Below are 25078 nucleotides of genomic sequence, written 5' to 3'. Positions count from 1 at the left end.
TCTGTTTTCTAGAGACAGTAATTCCATTTATGAGGACTCCGCCCTTATGACCTAATCAGCTCCCAAAGGCCCCACCACCTTATCCATCATGTTGGAGGTTAGAGTTTCAACATGAATTATAGGGCGATGTAAACATTCAGTCCACAATGGGTATGTTTTGAGAAGTTAAAAGAAGATAAACATGTCTTAGGTGTAGTGACTGAGGAGGAAGTGTGGCCGGAGATGAGTTTGGAGAGATGAGAAAGAACCAAATTATCTAAGGCCTGTAGGTCAAGGAAAACAATTTGGATTTTAAGCCATTGGAAGACTTTTAAGCAGGGGAGTGATGAGATATAGAATATGATATAAGAGCTGTTCAATGTAGAATGGAATAGGAGTCAAGAATGAAAGTGGCTCTAGTAAAATAATGCATTGTATTACAATATTTATCTTGAAAAAAAAGAATATGGTGATATTTAGGGTGATGATGGGAGAGATGGAGAAAAGTCAATAAATTTGGGGTTTTAGAGGTAGATTGGCAGAGCCTGTTGTTAGGCTGGATGTAGAGGATGGGTTAAAAACAAGGAAAGAATTATTCCTGGGTTATGATTTGGGCAGCTGCATGGAGAGTGGTGCTTTATACTGAGATATGAAATATTAGATAGAGAATGAGATGGGAAGTAAAGCCTATTTGAGAGGCCATCTTGGAGGCCAGAAGTTTGAGATGTCTAATGAGGCATTCATGTAGAGATACGCTGAATTAGAGTTTGCTAAAATTAAATATTGTGAGTGTGGGACAGCAGATGGAGAATGCAGAATAGAATAGAATCTAATGCCGCAGCTTCTAGTTTCATACTGTGTTTACTTTCCCAATTAGTATGGGAATTTTAGCTTCAAGAATATGGCAGTGAATGTGTCACAGTGATACAAAGCAATGAAATATGGAGCCACCTCATTTATGTTTGCTTTTTTTGTACATACAGCTGAGCTAATTAGGTCATTTTTGTTATTATAATTATTTGCCTGTAGTACGTTTTGCAGGAAGGTGAATTACTCCAACCTGAAACTCTGTGTGTGGCATTTAAGAATCTACAACTTCATGAGAAAGTTGCTTAAAGCAAATTTGTAACCTATTTGAGCATTCAATTAAGTTTTACTACAGAACAAACAAGCATTTTACTATATATTATGTGTTTTAAATCAATCTATTGGTGTTCTTTCTGTAATTAAAAATAATGGTGAGATTTTTAGAGTTCGTGCATTTGCATTTTAATATAAAGCATTAAAAAATTTGCTAAGCTTCTGGTGAAAGATTGCTCCTGAAATTACATGATTTAAATGAATAAATTAATTTTGTAATAATTTGGATTATAGCCTCCTACAGTGCTTTGGGTAGACTTGGCAGTGAGTATCATGGATAATAAAACTTGGCGAAACATTTAGGCAGTTATTTCGCAGTGCACTGCAGATTATACTAACATTGTTGGAGAGAGTGAGTCCATTAATAACAGTGGATTGTCATGATAAAGAATACATTTTTGCGTATGAGATTCAGTTGATAAATGTATAAATCTGTATGGCTAGGTCGGTACTTCAGTTTGTACTCTGATTAGTAATCAAATATTTTTAGTGACACTTTATAAGAATTCAAAGGCTTAATTTTATGCACTTTTAAAATTTCAGGTCATCTAGAGTAAAATGACCATCATATCTTTTATTTTATATTTGGTCTGCTTTAATGAATTTTTAAAAATATGTGCCTTCTAAGATACTGTCTTTTTTTAATACATAAGTAAAGTTTGGGAAGGCACAAAAAATTTTTTCCTTATGAATGTTGATACACTGTGTAGAGGAAATTCAGACAGACATCTCTCTGATCCATGATTCTCATTCTTGGAGTCATGACCTATCATTACGATTTGAATTTACAGCATGATTCCTCTTTTCTCTTAAAAAAATTATACCAGATACACCCACATATATACATACACACTAGTATTTATAGATAAACTTACTTTTCAAGTAATTTTTTTTGTTTTGTTTTGAAGCTGCTTTTTTTTTTTGAGATGGAGTCTCGCTCTGTTGCCAGGCTAGAGTGCAGTGGCACGATCTCATTTCACTGCTACCTCCACCTCTTAGGTTCAAGCAATTCTTCTGCCTCAGCCTTCTGAGTAGCTAGGTCTACAGGTGCGTGCCACCACGGCTGGCTAATTTTTGTATTTTTACTAGAGATGGGATTTCACCGTCTTGGCCAGGATAGTCTTGATCTCCTTACCTCATGATCCCCCATCTCAGCCTCCCAAAGTGCTGGGATTGGAGCATGAGCCACCATGCCTGTCCCCGCCGCCCGTTTTTTATTTTTTAAGAGAAGTGTCATCATGTTGCCCAGGCTGGTCTCAAACTCCTGGAGTCAAGTGATCCTTCCATCTTGGCCTCCCAAAGTGCTAGGATTGTAGGCATGAGCCACTGCACCAGGCCTGTTTTGAAACCTTTTAAGATTCTCTTTAAGAGAATAGAAAACTTTTATTTTATTTTACTTTAAGTTCTGGGATACATGTGCAGAAGGTACAGGTTTATTACACAGGTATACATGTGCCATGGTGGTTTGCTGCACCTAGCAACCTGTCATCTAGGTTTTAAGCCTCGCACACATTAGGTATTTGTCCTAATGTTCTTCCTCTGCTTGCCCCCGACCCACCTGCAAGCCCTAATGTGTGATGTTCCCCTCCCTGTGTCCCATGTGTTCTTATTGTTCACACTCAGCTCCCACTAATGAGTGAGAATATGCGGTATTTGGTTTTCTGTTCCTGTGTTAGTTTGCTGAGGATAATGGCTTCTAGCTTCATTCATGTCTCTGCAAAGGACACAGAATCATTCTTTTTTTATGGCTGCATAGTATTCCATGGTATATATGTGCCACATTTTCTTTATCCAGTCTAACATTGATGGGCATTTGGGTTGGTTCCAAGTCTTTGCTATTATAAATAGTGCTGCAGTAAACATACGTTTGCATGTGTCTTTATAGTAGAATGATTTATAATCCTTTGGGTATATACTCAGTAATGGGATTGCTGGGTCAAATGGTATTTCTGGCTCTAGATTCTTGAGGAATTGCCACACTGTCTTCCACAATGGTTGAACTAATTTACACTCACACCAGCAGTGTAAAAGTGTTCCTATTTCTCCACAACCTTGCCAGCATCTGTTGTTTCCTGACTTTTTAATAATCGCTGTTCTAACGGTGTAAGATAGTATCTCATTGTGGTTTTGATTTGCATTTCTCTAATGATCAGTGATGATGAGCTTTTTTTCATATGTTTATTGGCCACATAAATGTCTTCTTTTGAGAAATGTCTGCTCATATCCTTCACCCACTTTTTGATGGGGTTGTTTTTTTCTTGTAAATTTGTTTAAGTTCCTTGTAGATTCTAGATCTACCTTTGTCTGATGGGTAGATTGCAAAAATTTTCTCCCATTCTCTAGGCTGCCTGTTCACTCTGATGATAGTTTCTTTTGCTGTGCAGAAGCTCTTTAGTTTGATTAGATCCCATTTGTCAATTTTGGCTTTTGTTGCTATTGCTTTTGGTGTTTTAGTCATGAAGTCTTTTCTCATGCCTATGTCCTGAATGGTATTACCTAGGTTTTCTTCTAGGGTTTTTATGGTTTTGGATTTGACATTTAAGTCTTTAGTCCATCTTGAGTTAATTTTTGTATAAGATGTAAGGAATGGGTCCAGTTCCTGTTTTCTGCATATGGCTAGCCAGTTTTCCCAGAACCATTAATTAAATACGAAATCCTTTCCCCATTGCTTGTTTTTGTCTGGTTTGTCGAAGATGAGATGGTTGTAGATGTGTGGTGTTATTTCTGAGGTCTCTCTTCTGTTCCATTGGTCTATATATCTGTTTTGGTACCAGTACCATACTGTTTTGGTTACTGTAGCCTTGTAGTGTAGTTTGAAGTCAGGTAGTGTGATGCCTCCAGCTTCGTTCTTTTTGCTTAGCATTGTCTTGGCTATATGGGCTCTTTTTTCATTCCATATGAAATTTAAAGTAGTTTTTTTGTAATTCTGTGGAGAAAGTCAGTGGTAGCTTGATGGGAATAGTGTTGAATCTATAAATTACTTTGGGCAGTATGGCCATTTTCATGATATTGATTCTTCCTATCCATGAGCATGGAATGTTTTTCCATTTGTTTGTGTTCTCTCTTATTTCATTGAGCAGTGGTTTACAGTTTTCCTTGAAGAGGTCCTTCACGTCCCTCGTAAGTTGGATTCCTAGGTATTTCATTGTCTTTGTAGCAGTTGTGAATGGGAGTTCACTCATGATTTGTCTCTCTGCTTGTCTGTTTGCGGTGTATAGGAATGCTTTTGATTTTTGCAAATAGATTTTGTATCCAGAGACTTTGCTGAAGTTGCTTATCAGCTTAAGGAGTTTTTGGGCTGAGACGATGGAGTTTTCTAAATATACAATCATGTCATATGTAAACAGAGACAATTTGACTTCCTATTTGAATACCCTTTATTTTTTCTCTTGCCTGATTGCCCTGGCCAGAACTTCCAATACTATGTTGAATAGGAGTGGTGAGAGAGAGCATACTTGCCTTGTGGCAGTTTTCAAAGGGAATGCTTCCAGCTTTTGCCCATTCAGTACGATATTGACTATGGGTTTGTCATAAATAGCTCTTGTTATTTTGAGATATGTTCCATCAGTACCTAGCTTACTGAGAGTTTTTAGCATGAAGGGATGTTGAACTTTATTAAAGGCCTTTTCTGCATCTGTTGAGAGAATCATGTGGTTTTTGTCATTTGTTCTGTTTATGTGATGGATTACGTTTATTGATATGCATGTGTTGAATCAGCCTTGCATCCCAGGGATGAAGCCGACATGATCGTGGTGGATAAGCTTTTTGGTGTGCTGCTGGATTCAGTTTGCAAGTATTTTCTTGAGGATTTTTGCGTCGATGTTCATCAGGCATATTGGCCTGAAATTTTCTTTTTTTGTTTTGTCTCTGCCAGGTTTTGGTATCATAAAATGAGTTAGGGCCCCATAAAATGAGTTAGGGAGGATAATTTCTATTATTTGGAATAGTTTCAGAAGGAATGGTACCAGTTCCTCTTTGTACCTCTGGTAGAATTCGGCTGTGAATCCGTCTGGCTTTTTTTGGTTGGTAGGCTATTAATTACTGCCTCAATTTCAGAACTTGTTATTGTTCTATTTAGGGATTCAACTTCTACTGGTTTGGTCTTGGGAGGGTGTATGTGTCCAGGAATTTATCCATTTGTTCTAGAATTTCTAGCTTATTTGCATAGAGGTGTTTATAATATTCTCTGATGATGGTTTGTATTTTTGTGAGATCAGTGGTGATAATCCCCTTTATCATTTTTTATTGTGTCTATTTGATTCTTCTCTCTTTTCTTCTTTATTAGTCTAGCTAGTGGTCTATTTTGTTAATCTTTTCAAAAAACCAGCTCCTGGATTCATTGATTTTTTTTTGAGGGTTTTTCATGTCTCCATCTCCTTCAGTTCTGCTCTGATGTTAATTATTTTTGACTTCTGCTAGCTTTTGAATTCGTTTGCTCTTGCTTCTCTGATTCTTTTGATTGTGATGTTAGGGTGTCGATTTTAGATCTTTCCAGCTGTCTGATGTGGGCATTTAGTGCTATAAATTTCCCTGTTAACACTGCTTTAGGTGTGTCCCAGAGATTCTGGTACATTGTCTCTTTTTTCTCATTGTTTTCAAAGCACTTACTGATTTCTGCCTTCGTTTCGTTATTTACCCAGTAGTCATTCAGGAGCAGGTTGTTCAGGTTCCGTGTAGTTGGGTGGTTTTGAGTGAGTTTCTTAATCCTGAGTTCCAATTTGATTGCACTGTGGTCTTAGAGACTGTTTATTATGATTTCCATTATTTTGCATTTGCAGAGGAGTGCTTTACTTCCAATTATGTGGTCGATTTTTAGGATATGCGTGCTATGTGGTGCTGAGAAGAATGTGTATTCTGTTGATTTGGGATGGAGAGTTCTGTAGATGTCTATTAGGTCCAATTGGTTCAGAGCTGAGTTCAAGTCCTGAATATCCTTGTTAATTTTCTGTCTCGTTGATCTGTCTAATATTGATAGTGGGCGTTAAAATCCCCCACTATTACTGTGTGGGAGTTCAAGTCTCTTTGTAGGTCTTGAAGAACTTGTTTTATGAATCTGGGTGTTCCTGTATTGGGTGCACATATATTTAGGATAGCTAGCTCTCCTTGTTGCATTGATCCCTTTGCCATTATGTAATGCCCTTCTTTGTCTTTTTTGATCTTTGTTGGTTTAAAGTCTGTTTATCAGAGACTAGGATTGCAACCCCTGCTTTTTTTTTGCTTTCCATTAGCTTGGTAAATATTCCTCCATCTCTTTATTTTGAACCTATGTGTGTCTTCCCTCGTGAGATGGGTCTCCTGAATATAGTACACCGATGGGTCTTGACGGTTTATCCAGTTTGCCAGTCTGTGTCTTTTAATTGGGGCATTTATCCCATTTACATTTAAGGTTAATATTGTTATGTGTGAATTTGATCCTGCCATCACGATGCTAGCTGGTTATTTTGCTCATTAGTTGATGCAGTTTTTTCGTAGTGTTGTTGGTCTTTATATTTTGGTGTGTTTTTTGCCGGGGCTGTAACTGGTTTTTCCTTTCCACATTTAGTGCTTCCTTCAGGAGCTCTTGTAAGGCAGGCCTGGTGATGACAAAATCCCTTAGCATTTGCTTGTCTCTAAAGTCTCCTTCTCTTATGAAGCTTAGTTTGGCTGGATATGAAATTCTGAGTTGAAAATTCTTTTCTTTAAGAATGTTGAATATATTGGTCCCCACTCTATTCTGTCATATAGAGTTTCTGCAGAGAGATCTGCTGTTAGTCTGATGCGCTTCCCCTCGTAGGAAACCTAACCTTTCTCTCTGGCTGCCCTTAACATTTTTTCATTCATTTTAGCCTCGGAGAATCTGACGATTTTGTGTCTTGGGGTTGCTCTTCTTTAGGAGTATCTTAGTGTTGTTCTCTGTATTTCCTGAATTTGAATGTTGGCCTGTCTTGCTAGGTGGGGAAAGTTCTCCTGAATAATACCCTGAAGTGTGTTTTCCAACTTGGTTCCATTCTCCCCATCACTTTCAGGTACACCAGTCTTAAGTTTGGTCTTTTCACATAGTGCCATATTTCTTGGAGGCTTCATTCGTTCCTTTTTATTCTTTTTTCTCTAATCTTGTGTTCACACCTTATTTTATAAGTTGGTCTTCAATCTCTGATAATTCCACTTGATCAATTTGGTTATTGATACTTGTATATGCTTCACGAAGTTCTTGTGCTGTTTTTCAGCTCCATCAGGTCATTTATGTTCCTCTGAAAACTGGTTATTCTAGTTAGCATTTCCTGTAACCTTTTATCGGGGTTCTTAGCTTTCTTCCATTGGGTGAGAACATGCTCCTTTAGCTCAGAGGAGTTTGTTATTACCCACCTTCTGAAGCGTTCTTCTGTCAATTCATCAACCTCATTCTCCATCCAGTTTTGTGCCCTTGCTGGAGAGGAGTTGCGATCATTTGAAGAAGAGGCATTCTGTTTTTTTAAATTTTCAGCATTTTTGCTGTTTGGTTTTTTTTTTTCTTTCCATCTTCGTGGATTTATCTACCTTTGATCTTGGAGGCTAATAACCTTTGGATGAGGTTTTTTTTGTGGGGTCCTTTATATTGATGTTGTTGCTTTCTGTTTGTTAGTTTTTCTTCTAATAGTCCGGCCCCTCTTCTGCAGGTCTGCTGCAGTTTGCTGGAGGTCCACTCCAGACCCTGTTCACCTGGGTATCACCAGTGGAGGCTGTAGAACAGCAAAGATTGCTGCCTGCTGCTTCCTCTGGAAGCTCGCTCCCAGAGGGGCACCGGCCTGATACCAGCCGGAGCTCTCTTGTATGAGGTGTCTGTTGACTCCTGTTGGGAGGTCTCTCCTAGTCAGGAGGCACGGGGATCAGAGACCCACTTGAGGCAGTCTGTTCTTAGCAGAGCTGGTGTGCTGTGCTGGGAGAATCCCTCTTGTTAGGATCAGCTGCTCTCTTCAGAGTCGGCAGGCAGGAATGATTAAATCCACTGAAGCTGCGCCCACAGCCGCCCCTTCCCCCAGGTGCTGTGTCCCAGGGAGATGGGGGTTTTGTCTGTAAGCCCCTGACTGGGACCGTTACCTTTCCTTCAGAGATGCCCTGCCCAATGAGGAGGAATCTAGAGAAGCACTCTGCCACAGCCACTTTGCTGGACTGTGGTGAATTCCGCTCAGTCCAGACCTCCCAGACTCCTTAGCACTGTCAGGGGAAAACCGCCTACTAAAGCCTCAGTAATGGCAGATGCCCTTCCCCCCACCAAGCTCGATCATCCCAGGTCAACTTCAGACTGCTGTGCTGGCAGTGAGAATTTCAAGCCAGTAGTTCTTAGCTTGCTGGGCTCCATAGGAGTGGGACCTGCTGAGCGAGACCACTTGGCTCCCTGGCTTTGGCCACCTTTCCAGGGGAGTGAATGGTTCTGTCTTGCTGGGGTTCCAGGAGGCACTGAAGTGTGAAAAAGACTCCTGCAGCTAGTTTAGTGTCTGCCCAAATGGCTGCCCAGTTTTGTGCTTGAAACCCAGGGCCCTGGTGGTATAGGCTACACAAGGGAATCTCCTGATCTGCAGATTACAGAAACCATGGGAGAACTGTAGTAACCCAGCTGGGTAGCATAGTACCTCACGGCTTCCCTTGGCTTGGGGAGGGAGGCTCCCCAGCTTCTCGCACATCCTGGATGAAGGAATGCCCCACCCTGCTTCTGGTCACCCTCCATGGGTTGGATCCACTGCCTAACCAGTCCCAAGAAGATGACCTGAATACCTCAGCTGGAAATGCAGAAATCACCTGCCGCCTTCTGCACTGGTCTCGCTGGGAGCTGCAGACCGGAGCTGTTCCTATTCAACCATCTTGTCAACTCGAGAATGGAAAACTTTTTAAGAACTTTATGATTTTCTTTAAGAGAATGGAAAACTTTAGATGTACTTACTTTTCTAATCCTTTTTTGTTTTGTCCATTAGCTTCTCATCACCTTTCTGTAGATCAGTGTTTCCCAAAGTATGCCAAAAGCATTAGTGTTACTTGGGAACTGATTAGAAATGTACCCTAGGCCAGTCAGGTGCAGTGGCTTATGCCTGTAATCCCAGCACTTTGGGAGGCCGAGGTGGGTAGATCACCAGGTCAGGAATTCAAGACCAGCCTGACCAACATGGTGAAACCCCGTCTCTACTAAAAATATAAAAATTTAGGTGTGGCGCACGCCTCTAATCCTAGCTACTCAGGAGGCTGAGGCAGGAGAATCACTTGAACCTGGGAAACAGAGGTTGCAGTGAGTCGAGATCATGCCACTGCACTCCAGCCTGGGTGACAGAGTGAGACTCCGTCTCAAAAAAAAAAAAAAAAAAAAAAAAAGAAATGTGCCCTGGACCAACTGAATCAGAAACTCTGGGTAAGTCCCAGCAGCCTGTTTCAGCAAGTCTTCCAGAAGGTTTTGACTCACTAAAGTTTGAAAACCAGTCCTGTGGAGCAGGGTTTCTCAACCTCTGCACTGTTGACTTTTTGGACTGGATAATTCTTTGATGTGGCTGTGAGGGTTGGGGCTGTCCTGTGCATCGTGTAATCTTTAGCAGCACTTTGGCCTCTACAGACTAGATGCCAGTAGCACACTGCCTCCTCCCCCAGGCCCCACCTCCAGTAATAATTGTTTTGTTTTTTTCAACTCAACTTCTACATCCAGCCTAACAATAGGCTCTGTCAATACTACCTCCAAAATAAACCCCACTTTTCTTCATTTTTTTTTAATACTTTAAGTTCTAGGGTACATGTGCACAATGTGCAGGTTTGTTACATAGGTATACTTGTGCCATGTTGGTGTGCTGCACCCATGAACTCGACATTTATATTAGGTATTTCTCCTAATGCTCTCCCCCGACAGGCCTGGGTGTGTGATGTTCCCCGCCCTGTGTCCAAGTGTCTCATTGTTCAATTCCCACCTATGAGTGAGAACATGTGCTATTTGGTTTTCTGTCCTTGTGATAGTTTGCTGAGAATGATGGTTTCCAGCTTCATCCATGTCCCTGCAAAGGACATGAACTCATCCTTTTTCATGGCAGCATAGTATTCCATGATCTATATGTACCACATTTTCTTAATCCAGTCTATCATTGATGGACATTTTGGTTGGTTCCAAGTCTTTGCTATTGTGAATGGTGCCTTTGCAGCTATTTTTTCTTAAACTATCTTCTTCTTTTTGTTAATGCTTAGATTTTGTTCCACAGGCACTTTAATCTGCATGTACTTTTCAGGTATTTAAAAGTCATTATTTTTATGTAAGATTTTAAAACTCTATAAATGTCTCTTTTACATATTTTTTGAAAGATGAAAAAGGATTAGTATTTGCCCACCTAGAATGTAAGAAAGGAGCAGAAAAGACAAGGTGATGAAGGGAAATATAGGAAGTGAGAAGAGAAGGAAGACAACTTCATGGACTTGTTGAAAGGGGAAATGCTTTACAATTATAATACAGCTTATTCTCCCCAGTATTTTTAGCATTATTTATTTTCAGGTGTTAGTACTCAATAGAGTAATGCAATTCAGATACTTGAGTTGTAAATGAAAAAATTTCAGAAACACTGGGAGGATAATTTCAAATTTTAATAACTTTATTCTTATTTTTACTGTTAGGATTCCTGGAAATCCTGATTGAATTTTTGGACTTTACAGGATACATTATGTACATCATGTATCCCTAAAATTTATGGGATACATTTAAAACAATAATATTTAGTCCACAATAAGCTCATTATAAAGTATAATTTGTAACATTCTTGGTGGGCCGTATTTTTTGAGAAATGTATGTAGTTTTCAACCAACTTTGTTTTGCAATGAATTAGTTGTTATATAAGAGTTTTGAGGAAGATACTTCTTGATCAGTCCTGGTAGCTAAAAGTTGAACTAAGATGAGATTTTTCAGTTTCACTCATTATTGTCCTTGTCTTCCTTTAAAGAATAGTTCCTAATTGAGTAATATTTTCAATTGATTATCACAATGCCTTTCTTCATGTGCTCATTGAAGAACTATGACTTAATGAACATGTTAAAACAAGTAATACTTATTTCTGTAGTAGCAGCTACTGCTAGCTGTGCTGTTCTGTCATCTCTAAATACTACAGGAGATGAGATTTGTTGAATTACTATACCAGATGCTACCATAATTTTTGAAGCATAGAACCCTGGGATTTTTGATAATATGAACATGCCATTCATTAATAGTTTCCCAGATCTCAATCATAAGTTATCTTGAATTGGCTGAACATAGAGTGTTAGCAAACAAGCTGTTTTATTTATAGAAATGTAACTAAAAATCTCTGTGTCACGGTAGCACCCACTAGCAGCTACTAACCTGATGACCTTGGGCATGTCATGTAGCTGCTTGGAGCCGCAATTTCTTCTCTCTACAATGAGGAGAGCTATATCAGTAAGTTGTGTGAAAATTAATGTGAAGTCCTAGGGTTTTTTAAATTGCTAAATTCTTTGCAGATATATAAGTTATTGATAAAAGTGATCACTGGTCCCACTGTAATGAGAGCCAACAGCTTTTCCCTGTTTCTCACTCTAGTATTGTTTGTTTTTAATAGCACTTTTGACTAGGCTGTTTTTTGATTCAGGGCCTCCTTGCTCTGTCACCCAGGCTGAGGTGCAGTGGTAAGGTCATGGCTCACTGCAGCCTTGACCTCCTGGGTTCAAGCAATCAGTCTTTCTACATCAGTCTCCCAAGTAGCTGGTACTACTGGCATACACCACCAATGCTTGGCTAATTTTTATTTTTAAATTTTTTTTGGTAGAGACAGGATCTACCTATGTTGCCCAGGCTGGTCTCAAACTCCTGGGCTCAAGCATTCCTCCCGCCTGGCCCTCCCAAAGTGCTGGGATTACAGGCAGGCTCCACCATGCTCAGCCCAGCCTAAACTTCTGATATGCCTTTTATTTAAGTATAATATCTATTACTTGGTCATCTCTGCCGTTTGAGGAGATGGGGAGTCGGGGTAGGTGGGAAGGACTTGAGCCGTCAAGCATTACAAGTGCAAAATAAAGGATTGGTCAGATTTATTAGAAATTGTGATAACTTGTGTCAATTTGGCTTCCCCAACTACACATTAAGTGAAAGGAAGAATCTGTTCTGTACTTGTTTTTATTTTGGTTTTTGTTTTTTAATTCTCTACAGCTCCTGTTATTCAATTAAGTGCATAATAGGAGCAAGGGGTTTGGTAGATTTCACTCTACACAGTTCCTACAAAATAAAAACTTGTTTGAGCATGCTGTTTTTTCTATCTCCTGTTTTAATTAAATTGCAGATTCACAATATGAACTGTTTGCAGATTGGGAACTTCTTTACAGAGGTATTTTCCACGTAGCTACCATGTACAGATTAGATAGATTTGAAACAGAATGGAGGAGCTTATTAGGTTTACTAAATTCCTGTGCTTTCCCAGGCCTAGAGACTTTTACATGCATCGTCTTAGGGATTCCTCACAAGAATTAGATAAATATTACCATCTTTGCAAATGAGGAAATGAGTTCACAGTACTACCAAAAGGTGGAACCAGAATTTGAACCTAGATGCCTGATTCTAAAGTGAATGTACAGTCATGCTCTGCATTGTGATGTTTCAGTCAACAGTGGACTGCATGTATGATAGTAGTCCCTTAAGATTATAATGGAACTGAAAAATTCCCATGGCCTAGTATCCTGGTAGCCCTTGTACCATCATAGCACAATGCATTACTCATAGGTTTGTGGTGATACTGTTATCAACAAATGTATTGTGCTGCCAGTTGGATAAATGTCTAGCACATATAATTATGTACATTAATTGATAATGATAAACGACTATGTTACTATTTACTATACTTTTTATCATTATTTTAGAGTGTTCACCTTCTACTTATTAGAAAAAGTTAGCTGTAAAACAGGAAGGTCCTTCAAGAGGTATTCCGGAAGGCATCGTTTTCATAGGAGATGACAGCTTCGCTCATATTATTGCCCCTGAAGACCTTCCAGTGGGACAAGATGTGGAGGTGGAAGACAGTGATATTGATGATCCTCCTCCTTTGTAGGCCTAGGCTAATGTGTGTATTTGTGTCTTAGTTTTTAACAAAAAGTCTTAAGAAGTTGAAAAAGTAAAAAAAAAAAATTTAAATAAAAAAAGTTTCACAGAATAAGGATATAAAGAAAGAATGTTTTTGTGCGGCTGTACGTGTTTGTTTTAAGCTAAGTGTTATTACAAAAGACTCAAAAGTTAAGATGAAAACGTTTATAAAGTGAAAAAGCTATAGTAAGCTAAGGTTAATTTTTAAACAAATTCAATGTAACTTAAATGTACAGTGTTTACATAGTCTACAGTAGAGTATAGTAATGTCCTAGGCCTTCACATTAACTCACCACTCACTCGTTGACTCACCCAGAGTCAGCCCTGCAAGCTCCATTCATGGTGCGTGCACTATAGAGGGGTACCTTTTAAAAATCTTTTATATGGCATTTTTACTGTACCTTTTCTATGTTGAGATACACAAATACTTAAGATTGTGTTACAGTTGCTACAGTATTCAGTACTAGTTTGTATGTACCTGGTTTGCACATACCATATAGGTTTATAGCCTAGGAGCAACAGGTTATACCGTATAGCCTAGTTGTGTAGTAAGCTGTACTCTGTAGGTTTTCTAAGTATGTTCTATGATGTTCCCATGATGAAATTGCCTGATGCATTTCTCAGAATCTATCCCCATCGTTAAATGAAGCATGACTGTATTTTTTGTTACATCTGGAAGTTGTTAACGCTGGCTATATATTAGAATCATCTGGAGAGCTTTCAAAAGTACAGATGCCAGGGAATCAGGTAATTGGTCTGGAGTGGGTCCTGCACATTAGTATTTTTTAAAAGCTCTTCAGGTGATCCTGGTGAGAAGCAAAAGTTAAGAAATGTTGCATTACATACTGTATCTCCAGTGACCATTGGTTGCCCCTTTGTTTTGAAAGCTTTTGTTATTTGTCAGTGGATGATCATTAACAGATTAATAGTGTTTTCTACTTTACATTTTCTCTTCAGAAGCATAAAGGATTTGTATTATAGAAAGAATTACCTATATAATAAATGTTGGAAAGATTACAGTGAACATAATGGGGGTATCTTTTTCTTTGTCAGTCTTTCAAAAATTAAAAATTTTTTTTTTTCTTATGACTTTGGCTTGCTTTCTGAGTGAAGTAAAAATGAACTCAGTTGCATATTAAATTTGTTTCTGGCCCTCTGCATGTAGGAAAGTAATAAACTAATTTTGGCCAAGAGAAATAACCTTTTCTTAATATACAGTAGTTTTTAAAAGTAATAGAACAGCAGGTTAATGGTTATAAATCTATAGATGATTGTAACAGGAATACATTTAGATAATTAGTCCTGGCCTACCACTGTGCTATAGCTCTGTAAATCTCTTTTTGACAAGCTGCTTTAAAGATTATCTTTTGGATGAAGGGAAAATGGGAGTATAGTTGAAGATCATTATTATTAGAAATGTTAATATAAGCACATAGAACAACAATAATTTGTTTTTTACATTATGAAATTTTTGAATTTTGAATTTTTTTATTACCCAACTTAAAAATACATTTGAAATAAATTCTTCTTAATTGGTTACAATATGATTGAATCCTGTCTCTTTAAAAATAAAGGCAGTTACTGGAATTGACTCTTGGAATACGTTTAAAGATGTTGTAACTTGCAGTTGTGGTTTATTGGCTGGTGATGTTGAAATTAGAATTTACAATCTACTTTTCTCAGTACTTAATGAGATTAATTTTCTTTAAATTTCTAGCAGTAGTTTTTAACCATTTACAAAGTTTTCATGAGGTGGCTAGTTTTTACTGACTCTTTATAAAGCTGTGCTGTAATAAGGTGTAGCAGTTGTGAGCCTCTCATCTTTTCAGATTGATAAGAACCACTCCCCCCATCGTGCTTATGTCCTCTCCCCTACTATATTAAGGTATGTTAGAAGAGGAAGGAGTTGGAAAGGAATGGTTATCTAGGTCTTAAGGGGTAGGGTTGGAACTCAGACTTGCTTGTCAAGACTGGAGGACTCCTCAGATGTTGGCCTAGATGTTCTTGGACCACCATTCTTATTCCCACCACTGTTACATGATATGGCTGGAGATGAATGCAGTGAAATTGATGGGAGGTAAATGGCAACTAAATTGTGCCCACAGGGTGAGAAGATAGAACCTTATATGGTGGTTGAAAAAGTTGGAGGAAGCAAAAGGGTCAGAGGGTATTTGGTTGTAAATATTGCAGCTGTACTGTGTTAGGGCTTTTATTCTCCCAACTATGGCTAGCAAAGGCTACTCAATTGCATAACTCCAGCAGGCAGCATTCACATAGAATTTGATGTGAGTGATGCAGACTCCCTGGTTCTGAGCCAGACCGAACAGTCCAGCAATTCTATAATGATGGGGTTTTGGCAGGGCCACTTTTCCCTACTGGTCCTGACACTTCTTACCTAGTAGAATCTAGAAGCTCAGTGTCTTCTCTTATTGAATCTGAGGCAGCCTAAAAGGTAATGATAATAGCAAACACTTATGTAGCACTTAATTTGTGTCAGGCACAGTAAGTGTCTTTCTCAAACTCAAACAACTATTAAATGACAAAGCTGGGAAACAAAACCAGGCAATGTGGCTCCAGACTCCAGACTGTGGCTTCCACTATCCCACACTATGTTTGCTTTTCCTTGTTTTTATTGTCCCCATTGCCTACTCATTCATTTAGCTGTTAGTGATTAACAAACATTCATTGAGTATGTACTATGTGCATACTCATAGTACATTAACTTTCTAGGGCTGAAGTATGTAGAACTTTCTAGAGCTGAAGATAAAGTCTTTACCCTCATGGGACTTATATTTTAGTTAAGGGAGAGTGACATGTAAATTGCATAATTTGAAATAACGGTAAGTATTTAGAATAAAATAGAGTGATGGTATAGGGAATGATTGGAAAGTGGGACTGTCTTACCTAGGATTATGAAGGAAATCTTTCTGAGGGGGTAACACTGTATTGAGACTTGAATGACGAGAAGCAGTTATGTAAAGATCAGGAAAGTGGGGATTCTAGGCTGCTAAAACTGAAATGGGAACAAGTTTGGTTATTTACTAGGGACCGGAAAGAAAAATAGCATGACTTAGAGCTTAGTAAGTAAGGTAGGTAGTAACTTAGTAAGTTAGTAAGGTAGACAGTGAGATCTCAGAGGAATGCAGCAATAGCATTCCAAGGGGGTGGAGTGGGCCTAGTAGGAATCTGTTTCTAGGGGAAGAGGTGTTTTATTACTGATATTATTTATGGTTGCCTGCATGCAGAGTTTGGGCAGGGAGCAGTCTGCCCCAGATGCAGGCAATAAGGAGATGCAGTGCGTTGCATATTTTTTAAAAAATGATTCTAGTACATAACTTAAAGTAACCATATCATTGAAGTGCATCATAAAGCATTATGTTTTGTGAACCATTAGAAAAATATTTGAAAATTTACTCGTTAATGGTGATTATGCTTTAAAAGAGCATTCTGGATACTGTGCACAGGGGATAAACATAGGACAGTGACCAAGTAGGAGGCTATTGTGTTGGCTCGGAGAGGTGAAAGTGGTAGTGGTGAACACGAAGAGAAGTAATTGCACTCTAAATATATATTGATTACTGTTCTTGATGCCAATTTTCTAAGACTGTAGCACTTACTTTGTAGGGCAAAGGAGTAAATGTCTTCTCTCAGTTAATTTTCAGACAGTGACCGTCCAGGTCAAAATTTCCAGGAATTTGGATTTTATTGCTTTTGTGATTCACTGAAACCACAGATTTCCCTGGGTAGAAACTTTCTGCCAAGACGTGTGTTTATGGACAAGATGAAGGATGAACTTCCTCCAGGACTGGCACTGCTCAGCCCTGATGCAGAGGCCAGTCCACTGGGCCCACCTACTTCTGTGTTCATGATGAATTTTCAAGGGCGGATTCTCTTAATTTGACCTGGCTCGTAAGGCAGATGAGTTTGAAGATACAGGTCACTTATTGAACACTTGCTTTTGGCATCCTACCAGTAATTACTACTTGTTCATTTTTATTTTGCTCCTGTTTTGTCTTACAGAGATGTTTAACATATTACGAATGAAGAAATTAACTCATATAGGTCTGTGTTTGAATGTCTTTTCTGTTACGTATCTTGAAAGCTTCTGAGTAAAACAATACAATTATCACATGATCACTTGTAGTACTGATTTGAATAATACTGTTGACAGATGGAAAATTTTGTGAAGAGTGGGTTCCTTTCTGTAGTCATTTTCAGCCATTTGCTTTTCCTTTCAAAGGCAAGCTTAGAGTCTGTCTTCTGTGTGCTGTCACAATCTGACATTTATTTGGAATGCTGTAACTCTGCTGTCCTTTGGCTTCATAGATGTTAAAGACCAGGAGGTGAATAGTGTATGCATGTGGAGACCATTTCACCGGTTTCCTGCATGAGGATCCCAGCCGGCTGAATTGAGCCTGAGTAGCAATCCCTACACTCTCCTTATATGTCCTCCATGTCTCCTGTGGGGAATTTTAGACACGTTATTTGTGGCCTAAGAATTATTTTGCCCTGAGTTTTTACCTCCCATAAAGCTTAAGTGGAAGAATAGATAAATCGTTTAAAGTTATCACTTTTTCCTGCTGTTTGTCCACGTGAGGAACAAAGAATACAAATAAACTCGGTATCTTACGCATTTTAGAGAGATCTGAAATTTAAAAAAAAATGTTTTTCCAGGTGTTTTAAAAATTTGCAAGACCAATATAAAAGCTTAATTCAGCAGAGAGAGAGAGAGGAAAAATGGATGACCATCAGGATTTTTGAGAAATGGTATTTTTAATCTTTTTTTAAAAAAAAATTGATTGAATATTTCTGTAGAACAGTCCTTCGGTTTCATGCTTTTGATTTGATAGCATTCTTAAATGTTAAGTTTTATAAAAAGAAACTTACATCAGTAATATTGCTTATAGCTCTGACAAGAAGTATATATGTTATCTTCCTTTCTCCCAATGTGAATAAGCTAAGTAACTGCTAGTTTTAATTTTCTCCTACTTAGTGTTTGTTTTGTTTGGCTCTGCACGGTGGCTCATGCCTGTAATCCCAGCACTTTGGGAGGCCAAGGCGGATGGATCACTTGAGGTCAGGAGTCTGAGACCAGCCTCGCCAACATGGTGAAATCCCGTCTCTACTAAAAATACAAAAGTAGCCGGGCATGATGATGCATGCCTGTAATCCCAGCTACTTGGGAGGATGAGGCGGGAGAATCTCTTGAACCTGGGAGTTGGAAGTTGCAGTGAGCAGAGATCACGCCACTGCACTCCAGCCGGGGTGACAGAGCGAGACTCCGTCTCTTAAAAAAAGAAAAACATTGTGAGACACTTGGTTATTCTTTCAATCTCAACACTGATTTTCCCTTCCTCCCTCCCTCCCTCCCTCCCTCCTTTCCTTCCTTCCTTCCTTCCTTCCTTCCTTCCTTCCTTCCTTCCTTCCTTCCTTCCTTCCTTCCTTCCTTCCTTCCTTCCCTCCTTCCCTCCTTCCCTCCTTCCCTCCTTCCCTCCTTCTTTCTCTTCTTTCTTTCCCTGTCTTACTCTAGGGAAGCACTGAACTTCTTTTACTTTCTTATATTTGTATCTTTCTTGTTAATAACTTTGATCTATAAAAGTTTATTTTTGATTAGGGTGTTTTTAGCTATTGCTGGGAAAATACCTTCTTAATATAAGAATACAGCATTTCTATAAGAAGATTAAAATTAATATCAATACAGATTTTTTTTATTGTGTCTTCCTTTTAAACATAGTTGTATTTGGGTCTAATCAGTGGGTTAAACAGGCTAAGTTTCATATAAAGAATTATTAAACTCTGATAAGAGTGACTATACGATATAAGAAAACTATATATTTTACCCTAGGACTGAAGGAGGAAGACCAAACTTATAAGGGGCCCCACCTGCAAGGGCTAGGGCTCAGACTTCATTGGAGGAGGTATATTCAGTTCATTGAATTAGTAGAAAAGTTCTCTCTTCTCGCCAGGCCAGAGTTGGTCTGTAGTCCATTGGCAGTCAGGGCAACCTGGAATGCAGGTGATCAGCAACATGTGGCATGGTTGTGCAGAGAGAGTGGCAGCTGGGTGGGAAACCACAGATGGGCAGCCCGTGCAGACCTCCAGAGCAAGCAAACTAAGATGTTGATAAGGGCAATGGCCCATTAGTGTGCCTGTGCAAGCAGGAAGCCTTTGGAGTGCTAGATTCTGTCTTGAGAGGGCTGGTTATCCCTTGGCCAGGCTCAGGCTGCAACCTTGCTGAGAGACTTGTATATCTGGACATTGGGCAGAACTGTTTGTCCTACAACTTGTTTTAGCATTTTCTGCTGAGAAATCTTAACATAGTTGTCTTAGTAGAGATGCTTAAAGGATTTGTGTCCATATAGCAATGCATATGTTGAAGGGTGAATTTGGAGAAGAGAGTCATACAATTGATAACTGGCACAATCGTGTTTTTTTTTCCAGTTTACTTTTATGAGAAATTATGTTCATAGTGTTCTATCCATTCTTTGATTCAAGAGCATATGCTATGCATGCACCATGCTAGATGCTTGAGATTTCATCACAAGGCAGCAAGTAAAATTTTAAGTATGCATGAAGAATCATTTTATGTAGCTGTCACATTCTTGCTTGATACCTGATGGTAAAAAGACACTTTTTTGAGCATTGACAGAATAATTGCTTCATGTATGAGAGGACTATGTCAAAGTAGTATTCTTCACATTAAGATAAAGTTTCGTGGCAGCAACTATTGAACCAATTGGGGACTTTGAATTGGAAGACCAAGATTCTGGTCTTGGTTCTTAAACATATAACAATCTGGGCCTTAGTTATCTGTGAAATTGTGTTGGGCTTACTGGATTTAAAATTTTCTCTCCCACCGTTTCTAATATACTGTGAGTCTTCCCTCGGATTGGAGCTGAAGATTAGAGTAAGGAAGGCCTAAAGCCTGTCACAGTCTTTTAGGACAGGGGTACAAGAAGAAATAACTAATTTTTAAAAAATATATAGTTAGGATGGTTTAAGCAGAATCAATAGTTTGCCAGCAGATTGGATTCAAACAGGTCTAGTAATAGAGAAATACCAAGCTGAACTGTAATTCTGGAAATATTTCCCTGCTTTATAGAATTATGATTTTGATATAAATTTCTGAGTATAAAATATTTTATAAGGTGGGATTCTGGGTGAGTTTAAGAAAAAAGGAGTTGCTTAAAAAACAGTGTACAGAATGGGAGAAGATATGTGAATCACAGATAAGGGGTTTGTATCCAGAATATATAAAGAACTCTTATAACTCAATAATAAAAAGGCAACTGGTTTAAAAGGGAAAGTGATTTCATAGGCATTTCTCCAAAGATGTACAAATGGCCAGTGAGCACATGAGAAGATGCTCAGCATAGTCATTAAGGAAATGCAAATCAAAACCACAATGAGATACTACTTGATGCCTGCCAGAATGGTTATAATTAAAAAGACCAATAGTAGCAAGTATTGGCAAGGATGTGGACTAATTGGAATCCAAATACATTGCTGGTGGAAATGCAAGGTAGTACAGTCACTTTGGAAAACAGTATGGCAGTTCCTCAAAACATAGTTACCATGTATCAGTTAAACAGAGTTACCTAATGACCCAGTAGTTCTACTCCTAGGTACATACCCAAGAGAATTGAAAACATATTTATAATAGATAAAAAGCAAAAACTACTTAAATGTCAGTCAACTGAGAGAACAAAAATCTCGTAACTCTACGTAATGGAATATTATTCAGCCATAAAAGCAAATGAAGTTCTGATACATACCACAACATGAATGAACCTCAAAAATATTATGCCAAGCAAAAAACAAACCCACATGCAAAAGAACCATGTATTAAATTACTTCATTTATGTGAAATGTCTGGAATAGGCAAACTGTAGAGATAGAAAGTAGTGATTTTTCAGGGGCCGGGGCAAGGGGGAATGGGAAGTGACTATTAATAGTCACAGGTTTCTTTTTGGGATGCTGAAAATGTTCTGAACTCTGAATATACTGAAAACCACTAAGTTGTATACTTTAAAAGGGGAGAATTTTATAGTATGCAAATTGTATCTCAAGTTGTTTATTTAGAAAATTTGAAACTGAAAAGTTTAAAAAAAGAGCTTAATTGGTCTGAGATTAAGCTGCAGTTGGCACTTCGTAAGTGCCAGTTCCGTATTTCTTTCAAAGCTTTTTAAAAAAATATCTTTGGCACTTTGGGAGGCCAAGGTGGGCGGATCACGAGGTCAGGAGATCGAGACCATCCTGGCTAACACAGTGAAACCCCGTCTCCACTAAAAATACAAAAAAATTAGCCAGGCATGGTGGTGGGCGCCTGTAGTCCCAGCTACTCGGGAGGCTGAGGCGGGAGAATGGCGTGAACCCGGGAGGTGGAGGTTGCAGTGAGCCGGGATCGCGCCACTGCACTCCAGCCTGGGCGACAGAGCGAGACTCCATCTCAAAAAAAAGAAATATATATATATATATATATACACACACACACACACACACACACACACACACACACAGAGATATATATATATATATATGTATCTTTGGTATTTAATGTTTACTGTGTTCAGTATTTTGACTTTATTTTTATTTTTTTGAGACGGAATTTCACTCTTGTTGCCCAGTCTGGAGTGCAGTGGCACGATCTCGGCTCACCGCAACCTCCGCCTCCCAAGTTCAAGCAATTCTCCTGCCTCAGCCTCCCGAGTAGCTGGGAATATAGGCATGCACCACCATGCCTGGCTAATTTTGTATTTTTAGTAGAGGCAGGGTTTCTCCATGTTGGTCAGGCTGGTCGCGAACTCCTGATCTCAAGTGATCTGCCCGCCTCGGCCTCCCAGAGTACTAAGATTACAGACGTGAGCCAGCGCACCCAGTGACTTTATTTCTTTACACAACTTCTGGTTAACATTTAGGCTACTTGAAGCTGTACCTTTGTAGCTCAGCAATTAGAAGTAGTACCAGGAGAGTCAAGACATCTATCTTCTACCTGGTGTGATTTTTGCCTTGATAACACAAGTAGTCATATGTTTATATGTTTATGGTTTTTCTTATGAGAAAAAAATGGCTGTGTGACTATCTAGGGAGAGGATGCAATGATGTAGAAAAAAATTAATTTTATATTTGCTTTATGTTTAGTTATGGAAAGATAAGTTTAATAAAAATAAGAAAAAATAATATATAAATGATGTCCTTTCAGCAACTTCTAGAGGAATATTTAAAACTTTCATCTCTTCATGTGAGGTATTCCATTATAATGTTGTTCATTTTTAATAACAAATAATTTATATCATTACAGACAGATTTGACCAGTTTTGGGCCATCAATCGGAAACTCATGGAATATCCCGCAGAAGAAAATGGATTTCGTTATATCCCCTTTAGAATATATCAGGTAGGAAATAACATTTTAAAAAACATCCATTTATGAAAGCTTCAGACATCTTACTTGAAGCACTCTGGTCCGGAACTCTTTGTCTGCGTAGTAACTAAACAGTATTTATTAGGGGTTTTCCAAACTGTGTCTTTCAGTGGCAATCAAGTCAGATACTGCACTGAAATATTTGACTCATATGCAGTTGGTGCTCGTTATTTGTAGATTTCATATTGGCAGATTCACATACTTGCTAAAATTTATGTGTAACCCCAAAGTCAGTACTTGGAGCACTTTTATGGTCATTCAGAGTGGTGAACAATTGATTCACCTGATGCTCATTTCCCAGCTGAGGTTGATCAAAGCGAGGTTCTACCTTATTGTCTCAGCTGTCATACTATAAACAAGCCTTCTTTTCACAGTGTATGTAGTGCCATGCTTTTACATTTTTGTGCTTTTTGTTAGTGATTTTGCTGTTTAAAACAGACTCCAAATGTAGCACTGAAGTGCTCCTTTTAAACAGAAGCACACATAGAACAAGGTTATGTATTGATCAGTTGATGAACATCTTGTGACCAAGGGCTCACGGAAACGTATTCCCCCAGGAGCGATGATTTCAATGTTTGTGGTACCCTTATAAAACAGAACTACTGCAAATCACAAGAATTTACTGTCTGTCTGTTTTGGATGATTAATCTTCAGTGTTGTACCACAAAGTAGGCAATAGGCTCTGAAGTCTTTCTCACAGCATATTTGCATGAGGTAAAGAAACTCCATGTTTCTGTACTTTAAAAGTGCTGGCATAAATATTGGCATTTAGTAAATATTAAATTTTTTAATCAATGGCATTCCAGGAAGTAAGTTTCATACTATCATGAGAAAAGCATTTAAGAACAAGAATTAGAAGCATAATGTCACAGACATAGACTCTAATCTAGTAGGACTTCCATTCAAATTCAGAGGTTTTTCATAACTTTCTTTGTAGCCGTTTTCAGTATCCCACAATCTTTACTAATAGTTACTTCTATAGTTATTTTAAAATCTTCTATAGAGCCATCACATAACTATGGGTTCAAAGAGGAAAACAGATTGTCTAATTGAAAATAAACATCTCAAAATACTGGAAGAATGAAGAATATTTATTTAGTGTTGCAGGTATAATTTTCAAGTAGTCCATATTTTTCACGAAGGCAGGGTTATTGTTAGGTTCATGCTTTGTGTCCAGGGTCTAGAAGAGTGCTCGGCATTTGAATTTCTAATTTATTGAATCATTTATCATTTGTCTATTTTAATTATTTATAGTCTTTGTATTTTACCACGAGCTCCACAGTAACATGCCATAAGGCATTCCCACAGCCTAGCAAAATATCTTACTTGTACAATTTAGTTGAATAAAATATATCACAGACTCTGAAGACATTTCTCAAAGAGTTTCGAAACTTTTGAGATTTATACCTCTCAGCACTTATTTGGGTCAAGTTCTGGCACATATATTTATACAAGAGATTCTTTACTGTAACCTCTTTAAACTCCTATAGGGAAAGTGTATTATACTTAATTTAGGAATTATTATTGTCAGAATATAGGGCAGGTGTACAGAGGAAAGTTTTTCCATTTTGAATTTATTTTGTTTTAGGGGAAAATTGTCAGATAAATCCATACCTAGTGTTGTGTTATTATAATACAGATAAGTTTGAGAGAGAGAGAGAGAGAAGGATTGTGTGTGTGTGTGTGTGTGAGAGAGAGACAGAGAAAGAGAGAATGGTTTTTATAAAGTGCTGTAATTAGAAAGTAGGAAGGTAGAGAATTCTCAAAATTTGCTTGACAAAACCTGGCTGCCAGATGGGGACTGTCTTAGGGCAGAACCTCCTGCTTGATCTTTAATGTGTCAAGGCACTTGGGCAGTTTTTCGTTAAATAGAAAGTGACAAAGAGCCTAAGGACAATATAGGTTCTCATTTGACCTACATAACTTTCCTTTTGGCTTTATCCCAGTTCCATTTTGGTTTTTATTTGAATTTAATTAAAGTTTTAGAAATGAAATATGAAATGAATACCAAAATTAAGGAGTCCTAGTTTTTGCTAATTTGCCATTTCCTGGCTTTTCCTATTTCCCTATTTGGTATTCAGTCTTCAACCATGGCCTTGACCAAAGGAGGATGGAACTATACTTTTTGTTTGCCTAATTGTGTCATCTAAAGGCAACATCAGATTTCTGTTGCTGACTTCTTTATGTCTAATTAGTTTGTATGGTTGTGATACTCTGTATGTTAAATGTAGCTTTTATTTGTGCAGCATTTTGATCAATTTACACCTTTCATTTCTTTAACAGACTAGATACAAATCTCTATAATATTTGAGCCCTTAAGTTACTAAGTAAATTTAAGGAAAATCTGAAAATCCAGATTTATTAATAAAGGGCTAATTTTTACTGAAATATTTGTTTTACTTTGCAGAATCCTAATAGAATTTCTGTATAACCAGAGAAGAGAGAGACAGAGTACTGAGCATGCTTGAGTGAGGCCCATTT

General features: G+C 38.3%; 1 protein-coding gene and 1 long non-coding RNA gene across 5 annotated transcripts in view; one reads left to right on the top strand and one right to left on the bottom strand.

Moving 5' to 3' along the window:
* The window catches only part of ATG5 (autophagy related 5), a 135727-nt gene that overhangs the window by 49345 nt on the left and 61304 nt on the right, over window positions 1-25078 (top strand). For all 4 annotated transcript variants that reach the window (XM_009205765.3, XM_003897966.4, XM_017958170.3 and 1 more), the window contains one exon: window positions 22476-22570. In XM_009205765.3, the coding sequence (XP_009204029.1) occupies window positions 22476-22570 (95 nt within the window). The remainder of the gene's footprint in view (window positions 1-22475; window positions 22571-25078) is intronic.
* LOC108585540 overlaps window positions 1-25078 on the bottom strand; it is a 47306-nt gene that overhangs the window by 5594 nt on the left and 16634 nt on the right. The window contains exon 2 of the long non-coding RNA XR_004184373.1: window positions 11429-11480. This is a non-coding gene — a long non-coding RNA (uncharacterized LOC108585540). The remainder of the gene's footprint in view (window positions 1-11428; window positions 11481-25078) is intronic.

Source organism: Papio anubis, chromosome 6, assembly GCF_008728515.1.
Source record: "Papio anubis isolate 15944 chromosome 6, Panubis1.0, whole genome shotgun sequence".
NCBI classification, from domain to species: domain Eukaryota; kingdom Metazoa; phylum Chordata; class Mammalia; order Primates; family Cercopithecidae; genus Papio; species Papio anubis.
Note: the sequence above shows the minus strand (reverse complement) of the source record. Positions and strands in the feature narration are given on the sequence as shown.